Genomic DNA, 16,193 nt, shown 5'->3' on the forward strand with positions numbered 1-16,193 from the left:
AGAAGATTGAACGTGTGCATGTGTGCACACATATGCACATTAATACTTTAAACTGTTTAAATGTCTCTTTTGAAATTGGTTAATTCAATTAACACAATGATCTCTAGTTCCACCAATTTCTGTTTTAAAATTTGGTCTCACTGAAAATGGTCTTAAGAAAAGTCGTCTAAATGTCTTTTAGTTTTGAACATCCTAATTTAATCAATACTTTTTGAGGTTTTCTTGGCCCTACTTTTAAAATTAATTCTTTGAAATTTTTTGTATGGTTTAATCTTATTCACCTTTCCTCCACCCCACATTTAGGTTTATTGGATCTTTTACACAGTGACTTGCTTTTTATTGTAAAGTCAAAAAAGTCAATATAATTTTAAAAAATATTATTTTATGCCCATGGGTGTTTGATTTGCATGTATGTATATGTACCATATTTTTGCTTGGTGCACCTTGAGGTCAGAAGAGAGCATGAAATCTCTGGAACTGGAGTTATAGATGGTTGTCAGCCACTGTATTGGTACTGGGAACTTAATCTGTGTCCTATGGTGGTGCAGCCAGTGCTATTAATAGATGAATCATCTATATAAACCCTATTCTTACTACTAATGTACTTCTGTTGGGAGGAATTATGTACCACAGTTTCCATGTACAACTAAGGAAATGAAACATCTATATAGAAAAAAAGCTTTTTATCTACCTATATGTGGGTTCTATAAATTGACTCAGGTTTCTTGGATTGCATGTTAAACTCACAGAAGCATTTCTTTGGCCTCAATGTGCCTATTTATGAGGCATGATGTTTTATATGCAATATATTGTAGAATTGTGTAGAATTTTGAATGTAATATATTATAAAATTCAGTGTATCTAAGTAGATAGTTGAAGTTTATTGAACTTACTAAACTCTTTTGAAAATAGTATTCCAATATCATTGACAACTGATTTCAACTAGAGGTTGTGGCATTAATGAGAGTACTCAATACTGCTTATGAAGTACAATCTTAGGGATACAACTATGGGGGCAGTCTTTTATAGAGGGGCAGTTGGTATAAGATTATAATTCCTTAGGGAGCCATATGTAAGGATGTTATTTCTACAGATAATATCTCAAGACTTTTCTCAGCAATTACTAGTGAGAAGAAAGTCTCAATTAGATCTAAAGGAGCCAAATCCAGAGGTGAATCAAATCACAATCACATTTAAAATCATTGTAATTTGTAATAATCATATATACAATAATAGCAAAAACAGGAGGTACTGTATTTTTAGTATATTAATTACTGTTTTGCTGTTTGGAAACTGAACAATTTCTGAGCCTCATTTAATATTGTCTAAGGGGTATCCTCCCCAGGAGTACTAGTTATTTAAGCTATTAATGAAAGGAAGGACTAAGGTTAAATAATTTTGGTACAATACTGGATTAAAGTTGGTGTGGTTTCTAATTATATGACTTTATATTGCAGCAATAGGGTATACTTTTCTATGTAAAGAATAAATAAAATGAAGTTCCCTCTAAGTGTGTGGGAATAATACATACATGTTCCTGAAACAACTACCTGAGATAACTAAAATCATGCCAGAGCTTTCTGTCAGTGTCTTTCAAGCTTTCCTTCCTAATCTAGTCATTGAAGTATATAAGAAAATGTGCTGGTGTCTGACTCAGACATTCAGATTTAGTTACTTCACACTAAACTATGGACTTTGGAATTTTAACAGTTGTCTGTGGATTCTTTTTTCTTTTCATTTCTTTATTTATACATTAAGTTTATATCCCAATATCAGCCTCCCTCTTCGGGGTATACACACACAGACACACACACAGACACACACACACACACACACACACACACACACACACTCACGCACACACAGTTCATAGCCCCTCTGCTTTTCTCTACTCCTCTGAGAAGAAGGAAGTCCCCTGGTAATTAATGCACCTTGGCACATGAAGTCACTGCAGGGCAAGGTTTATCCTTTCTTACTGAGGCTAGACAAGGAAGTCCCTTTAGGGGAAAAGACAGGCAACACGTTTAGGGACAGCCCATGCTCCAGTTGTTGGGGGACCTGCATGAAGACCAAGCTTCACATCTGCTTCCTATGGGTTGCCTAGGTCAAGTCTGTGCATGCTTTTTGGTGGTAGTTAAGTCCCAGGAAGCTCTCAAGGGTCCACATTAGTTGACTCTGTTGGTCTTCCTAGGGAATCCCTATCCTTTTCTGGCTCCTCAATCCTGTCCCCAAATCTTCCACATGACTCCCTGAACTCCATTTAATGTTTAGCTATGGTTCTCTGCACCTTCTTAAGTCAGTTGCTGGGTAGAGTCTCTGAGAGGACAGATATGCTAGGCCCCTGTATGCAAGCATAATAGTGTATTATTGATAGTGTCAGGGATTGGTTCTTGCCCATGGGCTGGGTCTCAATTTAGGCTAGTCATTGGGTGACCATTCCCTTTATTTCTGCTCCATATTTGTCCCAGAACATCTTATAGGCAGGACACATTTTGGGGTCAAAGCTTTTGTATATGGTGGCTGACATTATTTCTTCACCGGGAGTCATGCTTGGTACAGGAAGTGGACATTTCATGTGCTAGAAGTCTCAGGTAGAGTCACTCCCAGAGAATCCCTTGGGCCTCCCCTGTCCCAGATTTCTGGCACATCCTAGAGATGGCCCCTACTCTGCCAACTGTCATTTTTTTTCTGTCTTCCCTGTTCTCCCTACTCTTGATCCCTTCTCACCCTGCAGCTCCCCTTCCTCTCTCTCATCTAGTTTTCCTCTTTCCTTCCACCTCTGATATCTATTTTATTTCCCATCTTGGAAATAGTAAAGCATCTTTCCTTGGGTCCACCTTGTTATTTGGCTTTCTTGGTTCTGTGCATTGTAGCATAGGTATAGTGTACTTTATGGCTAATGTCCACTTATAAGTGAGGATATACCATACATGCCATTTGGGGTTTAGGTTACCTCATTTAAAATGATATTTTCTAGTTCCATCCATTTGTCTAAAAAATTCCTGTTGTTCTTGTATTTAATAGCTGAGTAATATTCAATTGTGTGAATGAATCATATTTGCTTTATTTACTTTTCAGTTGAGGTACATCTAGGTTGTTTCAAGTTTCTAGCTATACAAATAAAGCTGCTATGAACATAGTTGACCAAGTATCCCTTTACAATGTTGGAGCATCTTTTGTGTATATGCCTAGGAGTTGTATAGCTGGGTCCTGAGGTAGAGCTATTCCCAATTTTCTGAGAAACCATGGACTTTATTTCCATATTAACTGTAAGAGTTTGCCCTGTCAGCAGAAATGGGATGCTCCACATCCTTTTCAGCGTGCACTGTCCCTTGAGGTTTTGCTATTATCCATTGTGTTGGGTTTAAAGTGTAATCTCAGAGTTATTTTGATTTTCATTTCCCTGATGACTAAAGACGCTGAACATTTCAAGTGTTTCTTGGCTATTATAGATTACTCTGTTGAGAATTCTCTGTTTAGTTCTATACCCCCTGTTTTAATTGCATTATTTGTGTTGTTTGTATCTAACTTCTTGAGTTCTTTTTTAAAAAATGTTTTAATTGGATATTTTATTTACATTTCAGATGTAATCCCATTTCTCCATTCCCGGCCCACCCAGGAACCCCCTATCCCACCCACTCCTCCTGCTTCTGTGAGTATATGCCTCCACCCACCCTCCCATTCCTACCTTCCCACTCACAATTTCCCCCATAGTGGGGAGTACAGCTTTCACTGGACCAAGGACTTCCTCAACCACCTATGCCTGACAATGTCATCCTCCACTATGTATAAACCTGGGGCCATGGGTCCTCCCTATGTGCTCCCAGACTGGTGGTTTAGACTCTGGGAGCTCTGGTTGGTTGGTATTGTTGCTTTCCACATGGAGCCTCAAACCCTTTCATCTCCTTCAGTCTTCTCTCTCACTCCTCCATTGGGAACCCCATGATCAGTTCAATGGTTAGGTGTGAGCATCCACCTCTGTATATTTCAGGCTCTGGCAGACATCTAAAGAGACAGCTATATCAGGCTTCTGTCAGCATGCACTTCCTGGTAGCCACATCAGCATCTACATTTGGTGACTGCACAAGGGATGGATACCCAGGTGGGGCAGTCTCTGGGTGACCTCTCCTTTAGTTTCTGTCACATGCTTTGTCTCCATATTTGCTCCCATAAGTATTTTGTTACTCATTCTAAGAAGGGCCAAAGCACCCACATTTTGGTCTTCCTTATTCATGTGATTGGGTTACCTCACTCAGGATGATATTTTTCTAGTTCCATCCATTTACCTAAGAATTTCTCGAATTCATTGTTTTTAATTGCTGAGTAGTATTCCAATGTGTAAATGTAGCACATTTTTTTTTTATCCATTCCTCTGTTGAAGGACATCTGGGCTCTTTCCAGCTTCTGGGTATTATAAATAAGGCTGCTATGAATGTAGTGGAGCATGTATCCTTGTTCTTTGTTAAGGCATCTTCTGGGTATATGCTCAGGAATGGTATAGCTGGGTCCTCAGGTAAGGATATGTCCATTTTTCTGAGGAACCACCAGAGTGATTTCCAGAGTGGTTGTACCAGCTTGCAATCCCACCAACAATGAAGGAGTGTTCCTCTTTCTCCACACCCTTGCCAGCATCTACTATCACCTGAGTTTTTAATCTTAGCCATTCTGACTGGTGTGAGGTGGAATCTCAGTGTTGTTTTGATTTGCATTTCCCTGATGACTAAGGATATTGAACATTTCTTTAGGTGCTTCTTGGTCATTCGAGTTTTCTCAGTTGAGAATTCTTTGTTTACCTCTGTACCCCATTTTTTAATAGGGTTATTTGGTTGTCTGGAGTCTACTTTCTTGAGTTCTTTATATATATTGGATATTAGCCTGCTATCAAATGTAAGATTAGTAAAGTTCTTTCCCAATCTGTTGGTTGCTGTTTTGTCCTATTGACAGTGTCCTTTGCCATACAGAAGCTTTGCAATAGTCCCATAACTCCTCAAGAAATAGCAGCAGTCATTAAAAGTCTCTCCACCAAAAAAAGCTCAGGACAGGATGGTATTAGTGCAGAATTCTATCAGGCCTTCTGGGAAGACCTAATATCAATTCTCTTCCAACTATTCCACAAAATAGAAACAGAAGGGATACTACCAAAGACAAAATTTGTTCTATGAAGTCACAATCATTTTCATAACTAAACCTCACAAAGACCCAACAAAGAAAGAGAACTTCAGGCCAAGGGTGTTGTGGAGACAACACCGTTCACAATACTCACAAACAATATAAAATATAACATATAAAATATAAAATAAATAGAAAATATAAATATAAAAATATCTTGGTATAAACCTAACCAAGCAAACAAAGACTTGTTTGACAAGAACTTCAAGTCTCTGTAGATAGGTATTAAAGATATCAGAAGATGAAAATATATCTTCTGCACATGAATCAGTAAGTAGATTAATATAGTGCAAATGGCTATTATATTGAAAGCAATATAACATTTCAGTGCAATTTCCATGAAAATCCCAAAACAATTCTTTACAGACCTTGAAAGAACAACTCTCAATGTCATATGTGAAAACAAGAAACCCAGGGGAGCTAAAATAATCATGTAGGGTTGATGGTCCCTGCTGTAAGTGGGCTTCTAGGGGTGCAGGTAAAGTGGGTGGTCCCTCATGGTTGCAGGGCCATGTTTGTCATGCAAAGCAACAGGCCTCTAGGGATACAAGCAGAGTTATGACTGGTGAAATGGAATGCATATGGGGCATGGCAGAGCTTTCCACTTCTTGGATGGTCCAGAGGTACCTGCAGGCATGGAATTTTAGCAGCGGTCTCACCTGGTGAGTACTAATTGTAGCAGGAGTCTGGATTTTGGTTATAGGTATGATGCAGAAGATGGCATGCAGAGGTGACAGAATATATAGAGCCAATGGTTACTGAGTTTGACAGGGACCCAGCCAATAGAGATTTAGGGCTTGGGGAGCTTTCTGGTTGTCCCTGGTGACCTGTTTGTGATTCTGTCTATAGTGTTCTGCCTGCTTGTACACCTGCAGGCCAGAAGAGGGCACCAGATCCCGTTGCAGATGGTCATGAACCACTATGTGGTTGCCAGGAATTGAACTCAGGACCTCTGGTAGGGCAGTTGGTGCTCTTAACTGCTGAGCCATCAGTAAAACACCTCTTTGGGATTCTGAAGGTCAGTGTAGTTTAAACAGAACTATCCTGGAGTCTCCTTCTATTGTCAATCTTCAGAAAAGTATCAGTCAAACAGGTCAAGACCTTTTTCAAGTCATTATTCTGATATTTTCTGTCTTAAGAATTAAAGGATTATTTATAACACAGAGAGGAGAAGTGAGGGTGGTATGTCCTATGAAACTCATTAATTTGTAAAACAGATATATTTTCATTTGGCAAAAGCAGAGAATTAAGCAAGAGAGGAGTCACAAGAAGTATTATGGGGCTCAGGATTTAGGAGGCAGTGAACTAACTAATTTCTGTCCCCAAATGTAGAAAACTCATTAAAATAAAAAATCCTAATCTCTGTTCTCTAGTAAGGAAGGATGGCATCTATGAGACTTGGAACTTTTGGTTTCTGACACTATGCACAGTCAAATATGGCTAAACTGCCATTAAAACCTTTTGAGGCTTTGTCTTCAGATATAATTTTAGAGGTTACTTGCATCAGAATCACTTGACATAATATGTAATTCACATATTTTTGTGATGGATATACCATATCAGAATCCAAGGAGTTGTCTATGTTAATACTCATCCTTCAGAAAGTCCAAAAAGACCTGCATGGTGTGTGTTCACTGATGAGTTGATATTAGCCGAAATGTATAGAATACACATGATACACCCCACAGACTCAAAGAAGTTAAAAGAGAAGGAAGGCCCAATTGAGGATGTTGAATTCCACTTAGAAGTGGAACAAAAAAATCATGGGAGATAGAAGGAAGAAGTGGGAAACGGAGGGCAGGATCTGGCATGGAGAGAGATAGGAGAGAGTCCCAGAGGACCAGGAGAATTAATGAAAATATAGAACTGCCATGGCTTGGGACTGGGAGTCTTAGATTCTCTAAGAAGTCTCAGAGAACTGGGATGAGGGGAGGGTCCCAGGAGTCAATGCAGGTGACCTTAGCAGAAATGCCCAACAGTTGGAATATGGAAGCAGAAAAGACCACCTCCAGTGGCCAGAGAGGATCTATAGTGGAGGGAGGAGAACACTAACTCACCTATAAAACTTTTGACCCAAAATTTGTCCTATCATAAAGAAATGCAGGCACAAAGATGGAGAAGAGCCTGAAGGAAAAGCCTACCAGTGACCAACTCATCTTGAGACCCATCCCATGGGCAAGCACCAATTCCTCACACTATTAATGATACTATGCTGTACTTGTAGATAGGATCCTAGCATAGCAGCTTTCTAAGATACTCTATACATCAGCTGACTGACACAGATGCAGATACCCACAGATAAACATTGGATGAAAGTTGAGGAACCCTGTGGAAGAATTAGGGGAAGGATTAAAGACCCTAAAGGAGAAAACAAATCCATAGTAAGACCAACAATGTCAACTAACATGGACACATGGGGAGTTCCTGGAGGCTAATCCACCAGCCAAACAGCATATATGCACTTGTCTGAGGTCCCAGACACATATTTAACAGATGGCTGCAGTGTCTAGCCTCAGTAGGACAGGATGGGCCTAATCCATCAGAGACTTAATGTACCAGGATATGAAGGATATCCAGGGGAGCATATCCTCTCAGAGGCAAAAGGGAGAGGACAAGAACTCTGTCAAAGGAGACCAGGAAAGAAACAATGTTTGAGAGGTGAATACATACATACACACATACATACATACATACATACATACATACATACATACATACATGCATACATACGTACACACACACACACACACACACACACACACACACACACACACGGTGTGATGAAGGCTACAGTTACCCTTAGGATTTACTATGTTTTTTTTTTCCATAGAAAGTTAATTCACTGCCTCCTAATTCCCAAGCTCCATAATACCTCTTAGGATTCCTCATGCTTCATTCTCTGCTTTTGCCAAATAAAAATATATCGGCTTTACAAATTAATGAGTTTTATAGGACATACCGACCTCACCTTCTCTATTTCTCTTGAACTAAGGCCTCAATGTAATTTGTGTATTCTTGTCTGACTTTGAATTTCCAGAAGTCTTCCTACCTCTACTCCCTGAGTTCTGGAATTATAAGTATTGACATCATTCATACATTCCCTGATATTTTTATATATGTATTTACTGTGCTTTGATAATATTCACTAAATGATGAACTTTCAAAGTCACATATTCTAGTATGTCTTGGTCAAGGCAAGCAAGAACTCTTGCTTGAGGAACAGCATCATTTTGTGACCAAGTCATAGCTGGCTAGAGTAGCAACAAAGGGAAATGTATCAGACCTTCAAAAATGGATTACTTTTGGTACAAAATAGTTAGAAGACAAGCATCTTAACCAGGTCTAGTACACTCTACTGAGTGGTAGTGTGACATGTGGGGATTTGAGAGTTTGAAATTAGAGAGCAATTTTTGAATATATTAGACCTTGTTAGGATGTCCCCAGTCATCTTCCCTGGAGAGTTACCCTGGGAGCTAATTAAACTGTAGCACTTTGATACTGACTATAAGATGCATATCAAGAAGCTTATATTCAGAATGATTCAAATGAGAAGCTTAGAGACACATGCTGGTCTCCTAAGTCTTGCTACTGAGTCAGGAGTCTGAGGCAATTGCAAGAAACTAGGGTCAGGGATGTGTTGTTTGATCATGATGAGAGGAAAGAGAGATGTTCCTTGCAGTGAGATTAAAACATGAAAAACAGACTGTATCCCATCTCAACCATAATGCAATGACTATCGGAAAATGCTGCACCTTTAGAAAAGGGAAAGAGAGGCATGGGAATTAAAAATAGAAAGGAAGCGTGACTTGCTCAAGGCCCTGCCTTCTGAACTGGATGCCAGAATTACCTGAAATGGTGGTAGGCCATAGGTAAAAATGCCACACCAAGAAGAAAGACATTAACAGAATCAGGTAAAAACAGTTCACAATTTGTACATCTAAGTTTTTCTTTATTTTCAATTGTTGGGCATCAGCTCAGCTCAACACTAGCCTGGCTTTAGTACCATTTGTTGTTCTAATCACCAAAGACATTCTTTACAACAGTGTTGTAGGATTTTTTCAAGGACTCCCAAATCCATTCATTCAGACTTCTCCATTAATTTTCACCAATACTAGGTTGCAAATTTTTGTTTTATTTCCCTTTCAAATATGTATATTCATTATTAAACTACCTTTAGTAGGGGCGTTAAGGATAATCAATCAATTCTCATAGGGTTTTGTTAGAAACCTGTAAAAGCTGATATTTGCTATCGTGGTTGCAAGGTTAATACCAGTGTTAACACATGCATTTTTATATACAGTCTTTTTTTTTTACAGCCAGCTTGAATTAGTACAGCAGCTGTTTGTTAGAAATTCATACTGATAAACTGAAAACAGAAATATTTCTTCAAGTTCAGACCCTTGCTGATTAATAATAGATTTTTTTTCCTTTGGATAATACTGTTTTGTCTGTAGAATATAAAATTCTCATTTGGATAAGAATGGTGAAAGAAATTCTCTAGTCACTAAATGTAATTTTATTAAAGGTTATACCATAAGTAGAAAGAATATTTTTCAAGGAATTAAAAGATACCACATACCCTTAAAAAGAAATAATGTTGTATATATTCTTATACTGATGGTGATCAAGTAGAACATATAAAACTATCAGTGTGATAAGCTTTCATTATGTTATTTATACAAATATGTTGGGCACACAAAAGTTCTGGGGCTTAGATACAAAGCTATATATGAGTATATATTTGTGGGTATTTGGTAGATAGGCATTAAATTATGACTTTTGTAATTCACCTATATGAAAATAAATGAATCTAGGTTTCTCAATATCTTGTTGAGAACAGAACTTCTCTAGGGCTTTTTGGTGCTGTATGCTACATAAATGTAGGTTTACAGGCACTTAAAATTCTTGGGATGGTAGGGTCTAGGAACCCTTAAGTCTCTCTTTTTCTTTGTGAGATAATATTTGGGGATCACATGTCTGAGTATTTCATATTTTACTTTCACATGAAAGATGAATTAAATTAGTAATGGCATATTAATATGAAAAAAATTTTGCATATAGTCACACCAGTTATTGAAGTTAAATTGAACTGAGAAGAATCTAACAAAAGAAGCTCATTTAAAAATTTAAACAAGGAACTTTAAGTCTATGTGGAGATTTTAGCTTTCTAGTGTACTACATCTGGTATTTATTTATTTATTTATTTATTTATTTTCAATTTTTTTTTATAGTCCAGTTTTTAATCCCCCTCCTGGGCACCCTTTGACTGTTCCACATCCCATACTTCCAGCCACCTCCCAGTGTCTCCAAAAGGATGTCCCCATCTCCTACCCCCAGTCCACCAAACTTCCCCACTCCCTGGGTCCTCAAATTTCTTGAAGGTTAGGTACATCTTATCTCACTGAGTCAAGGCCCAGAAGACCTCTGTTGTATATGTGTTGGTGTCACCAGTTTCTGTCTACTGGTTGAGTGTAAATATCTGCATCTGACTTTTTCAGCTGAGTCTTTTGGAGGGCAACCATGCTAAGCTTCTGTTTGTAAGCGCATCATAGAATAAGTAATAGTGTCAGACCTTGGGGCTTTCTTTTAAACTAGATCCCAATTTGGGCCTGTCATGCCACCTCCTTTCCCTCAGGCTCTTCTTCATTTTTGACCCTGCAGTTCTTTCAGACAGGAATAACTAATTAGCATAGCATTTCATAAGCACATGGATAGATTAGCCTCTTCTGACAGGAGAAATGAAGGCTCAGACAGGTTAAGTGTCCAGTATAATATCATGTAGCTAATTGGAAAGCAGTTGTACCAGATCTGGGTTGTAAGTCCGAGGGCTACTTATTCTCCATGCCTACTATAATAGAAGTATTCATGACATTTTATCTTAGAGTGAGGTCTGCATTTCTCTAATTTTTCCTTAGTCTGCAAACTTTGTTGTAGTAAAAGAGTACTATCAGTGGCTTAATTTACACCCTATTACTCCAAATGGCTTATTCTTCTATTGTGAAGTTCTCTTCTTTCCATCTTGTCTTAGCCCTCACAGGTAAACTCCTCGATGGATGGCTGGCAGAAATTATACCTTTGTGACTGAGTTCTTTCTGACTGCATTTACTGAACATCCTGAGTGGAGGCTCCCTCTCTTCCTTTTATTTTTGAGTTTCTACCTCTCCACTCTGCTGGGGAATACAGGAATGATCATTCTAATCCAGAACAACCGCCGACTTCAAACACCAATGTACTTCTTCCTCAGCCACCTTTCCTTTGTAGACATCTGCTACTCCTCTGTCATCATCCCTCAGATGCTGGCCGTGCTGTGGGAACATGGCTCCACCATTTCTCAAGTTCGCTGTGCAGTTCAGTTCTTCCTCTTTACCTTCTTTGCTTCCATTGACTGCTACCTCTTGGCAATCATGGCCTATGACCGCTACGTGGCTGTGTGCCATCCATTGCTTTATGTCACCATCATGACCGAGAAGGCCCGTGTAGGTTTGGTAACTGGAGCATATGTGGCTGGTTTTTCCAGTGGCTTTATTCGGACCGTCACAGCCTTCACTCTCTCCTTCTGTGGAAACAGTGAGATAAATTTCATATTCTGTGACCTTCCCCCATTGTTAAAACTTGTATGTGGGGACAGCTACATCCAGGAGGTGGTTATAATTGTCTTTGCCATTTTTGTCATGCCTGCTTGCATTGTGGTGATCTTTGTGTCCTATCTGTTTATCATTGTGGCCATCATGCAGATCCGATCAGCTGGAGGCAGAGCCAAAACTTTCTCTACCTGCACCTCCCACCTCACTGCTGTAGCTCTCTTCTTTGGCACCCTTATTTTCATGTACTTGAGAGATAATACAGACCAGTTCTCAGAGAGGGACAGAGTTGTGTCTGTGTTCTATACAGTAGTGACCCCATTACTGAATCCACTCATCTACAGCCTGAGGAATAAAGAGGTAAAAGAGGCCATTATGAAATCTCTGAGAAGATCTAAGATTTCCAGGGCATCCTAGTTACTCTTTTATCAAGCAACATCTTCCTTCTGTTTCTACTTTTGTTTTATTTTTTCTTATATATCACTCATTTTGGAAGGCTTTCCTGGACTCAAAGTTGGACTAAACATTCCATCTTTACTTTTTGACCTATTACTTTATGTACTTCTTGTCATCATTTGAATTATGTGAATGTTTTATATGTGTGATGTTGACCTATATTCACAATTGGACAATAGATGTTGTGAGAACATAATATTTTATTATTTCATGTGCATAACATATGAATCATCAAAAATAAAATCTATTCAGTGCAAATTTATTATGTGAATGAATTATTCCTAAGTTTCAAAGTTGACCATTGTTTTCCAACTTCATCAGCACTTAAGTTTCCTAACAATTGAGTAGATTAATTCATTTGACAGAATTATATTTTTGAGGTTCCAATATATGAGTGGGCTCCAGCCCCATATGTAGCAAAGGATGGCTTTTGTCAGGCATCAATAGGAAAAGAGGACTTTAGTCTTGTGAAGGCTCAATGCCCCATTGTAAGGGAATGCCAAGGTGGGGAGGCAGGAGTGGGTGGGAGGGTGGGGGGACACCTTCATGGAAGCCGGGCGCGGGCGCACGAGACAGGGGGTTTTTGAGGGTGGTTGGAAACTGGGAAATGGATGACATTTGCAATGTAAATAAAAAATGTCAAATAAAATATATTTTTGATACAAAGACAAACTTAAAATGTACCTACAGTAAGACCAAGATATGAAATTTCTAGAAACAGCTTCAGATGAAACAGTTTGTGAATTTTATAAAATATTTATTGAATAAATGAACCAGGGCTGTTTTAACCTAAAGATACGATAACCACCTCAGATCTTCAGGGACTTCCATAAAAAGACAAAAACAGATGCATTCTGCTTTTGGTATTTCTGCACAGGATTGGGATGCACAGTAAAGAGCTGCGTGGCCATCCCTCAGCTCATGAGCTTTCTTGAGCTCACACTGCAGTCCATGCCCCTTCCCTTCTTCTGAAAGGAGACATCAGAACTTAAAAGCGTTTCAGAGAAACATGTAAGATGCTTCCTCACTGTACATTGTCTTCCTCATACAGTGGATATTATACATATGGAAAAATGTCACATTGGCAAGCTTTCCACCAGGAAATATTCTACCACCCCTCACCATTTCCTGTTTCTACATCACTGATTACTTGTTTTGGGGTGGGAAGAAAGAGCAAATTCTATGGAGAGCAAGTGACATTGTGGATTTGGCAATTTTCCTTAACTCCCAAGCACATCATTTCAGATACAGGCCAGTGGTACCCAGGAGTATGCTGTTTGTCACAGTACCCTCTTTACTACTTGTGTTAGTTCAATCATTGATAGAAACTAGCTGATAATACTGATGATTCTATCCAAAGTGATCAATACAAATGAAAACTGCTCCAAGGATACTCAACTCTGCTCTTACCACCACTGTCAGACCCAGTACTTATTTTTATAGCCCCCAAAGGCTCATATTTCAGTGTGCGTACTTGTGTGTTTGTGTTTTTGTATGTATGTATGGAAAGTTAAGAAATTTATATGTGTAAAATAAGGAAACAGCAGCTTCTAATTGATATGAACTTTTATATTAAAGGCATATATCAAGTAGATTAAGAGAGTGTTTGGTGGGTATGCATCAAAGAAAGAATGAAGGGGAAATTGTACTGATGACAGATGTCAGAGTACATGCTTTTGCTCCTGTCTTTGCACAGATGACACCGTGGATTGGGATACAGTGACCTCACAAAGTGTATCCTATGCTAATATCCCCTGTCTACATCATCTTCTTTTTTCCCTTTCTTTTCCTTTTTTTCTTTTTTTTATTCAGTATTTTATTTATTTACATTTCAGATGCCATCTTCCTTCCCCATCCCCCCCCCATTAATCTCCTATCCCATCCCTCCTCCTCTATTTTTGCCTTTATACTGTTTAAATTACATGCAAGTATTAAGGTCAGTTCTAGATTGAGAAACTAGCAATACAATAGATGCAAATAGTCAAGGAACTACTAAGACAATAAACCCAGATAGTCAAAAAACATGTATAAACAATAAACAGAGTCCTGTTATCACTCCTGGGATCACTATTTCTAAGGGCTTATAAGAATGAGGAAAATATGTGAGCCTACTTCCCTGTTCTAGCCCAGTCATTTTCATGTCTGAAGCCTACTTCTTTGTTCTAGTTTAAGATTTAAATTTCTTCCTATAATTACTTCTTTGTTCTAGCCTAAGACTTAGATTCCTGCCTGAAATTTCTTCTTTGATCTAGCCTAGGATTTAGATTTCTGCCTAAAATTACTTCTCTGTTCCAGCCTAATGTCAGATTCCTGCCTACAGTTTATTTTCTTGTCCTTGGCCTATTTCAGAATCCTGCCAGACAGCCCCCAAAACTCTCCACATCTACCCCTTTTTATATCATAAACCAGACTTAGCTTGTCTTAGGTCATTCTGACAAGAAAGCCTTCTTTACCCATTGTGGAATATACATTATCATAAGCAATGCACTTCTGTCTTAGGTTGGTAAAGCACTGTGCAGAATCTTACCCATGTCGGGAGCAGCCCTGCTTATACACTGAAGGCCTAAAATCAGCCATACACCTAAAATCAGCAATAGGCCTGACATACATGCCTGCTAGCATCAAGTCTTGGGTCTCTGTGGAAAAAACACTGAAACAGATAGCTGGAAGTTATTGTAAACTAACAGGTTTGGTGGAAGGCTGCCAAGCCTGGCTACTCATAGGCCTTGTAGATAGGTGACCTTGGTGGATAGTACCAACTTAGATAAAGACAAGTGAATCATAGGCAGAGTCATAGTGTGCTGTCCCCTGAACCTTCACCCAGCTGACACCCTGTTCTGGAAGAGATCTGTACTCCCCCTGAAAAATCTGTATTCCCCTGAACACCCACATTCCTTCTTCATCTCCTTCCCCACATCCTGCCTTTTTGTGTATATAACCTGTGTGTGCAAAAGTGAAGATGGCGATCTGATCAGATTATAGACAGGTCTTCATTCCTTTCATCTTTGCCTGCTCCTCCCCTGCTCTCTTTCAGGTGACCTCCCTGGACCCCTGTTTAATGTCCTGCTGGACAGGACATACCCATCCTTGGCTTGCCAGCCTGTTAAATTAATAACTCTGTCTGGGGGTCCATTTTCAGTTTCAAGTCATGTACTTTGGCTGCCAGCCTGTTGATGTAGTTAGAGACAAGCTTTAACACGATGAGCAGGAATAAAAGTATTCTCAGGATAAGAAGGGTGAACATGATCAACTATATATGCCATTCCTGAGGTTTGACTAAAATGGAAATACTGACCTCAGGCCACAGATAATTTTATCGGCATTATCTGCAGCATCAAAGCTTGACAGAGCAGTATTTGTTAAATTTATAATCTCAATATGCAAAGTTAAAACACCCAGAGAGTTGTTAAGATTATGCCAAACACTCTACAGGTGTCTTGAAACTTTTCTCTAATAATAATGTCAATCATTGTAAATTTTATAAGTAACACTACTCCAATGATATTTATCATGATACTTGAGATGGTGGCTAACTCTTGAATCCTGAACTTCCTTCAGATAATTTGAATAGGTTATAGAGCATCAATCCATTGTTCCAGAACCTATATAAATCTTTTTGTATACTCAATATATTAGTAACATTTTTGCTAGATGGTTAACAAAAATAGCTATCTTAACTCCTTGTGTCAATGGTATTGCAGAAGCAGTAGTGCTAGCAATTAATGAAATTAAAGCTGTTATACCAGCAATAATCAAGCCAGCTACCCACTTGCTTCTGCTTAAAGCCTAACTCACTTCTTCCAGCACTTTCAAGCTTTTTTTCAGAGAATCAAGGTTTTCTAATACTCAGGGCAGTAAGAAAAAGCTGGTTGATAGACCCCCCCCCCATAACAGACATGCCAGGTTTCAACACACTAACACAATTAGAAATTATACAGTCAATGCAACTTTAATAAATAATGTAGAAGAGACAAAACCAATTTTAGT

The 16,193-nt window shown here is 38.8% G+C and overlaps 1 protein-coding gene across 1 annotated transcript; it reads left to right on the forward strand.

Moving 5' to 3' along the window:
* The first annotated feature begins 11,222 nt into the window (after positions 1-11,222).
* Positions 11,223-12,167, forward strand: LOC114623490 (olfactory receptor 9Q2). The gene has a single exon (XM_028770156.1). It carries the CDS (start codon positions 11,223-11,225, stop codon positions 12,165-12,167), a length of 945 nt encoding a protein of 314 aa, XP_028625989.1.
* Positions 12,168-16,193: the final 4,026 nt, after the last annotated feature.

Source organism: Grammomys surdaster, unplaced genomic scaffold (genome assembly GCF_004785775.1).
Source record: "Grammomys surdaster isolate TR1022 unplaced genomic scaffold, NIH_TR_1.0 198, whole genome shotgun sequence".
NCBI lineage: Eukaryota > Metazoa > Chordata > Mammalia > Rodentia > Muridae > Grammomys > Grammomys surdaster.

Coding starts and splice junctions, on each gene's coding strand:
- LOC114623490 (XM_028770156.1), top strand. CDS start 11,223: ATGGCTGGCAGAAATTATACCTTTGTGACTGAGTTCTTTCTGACTGCA.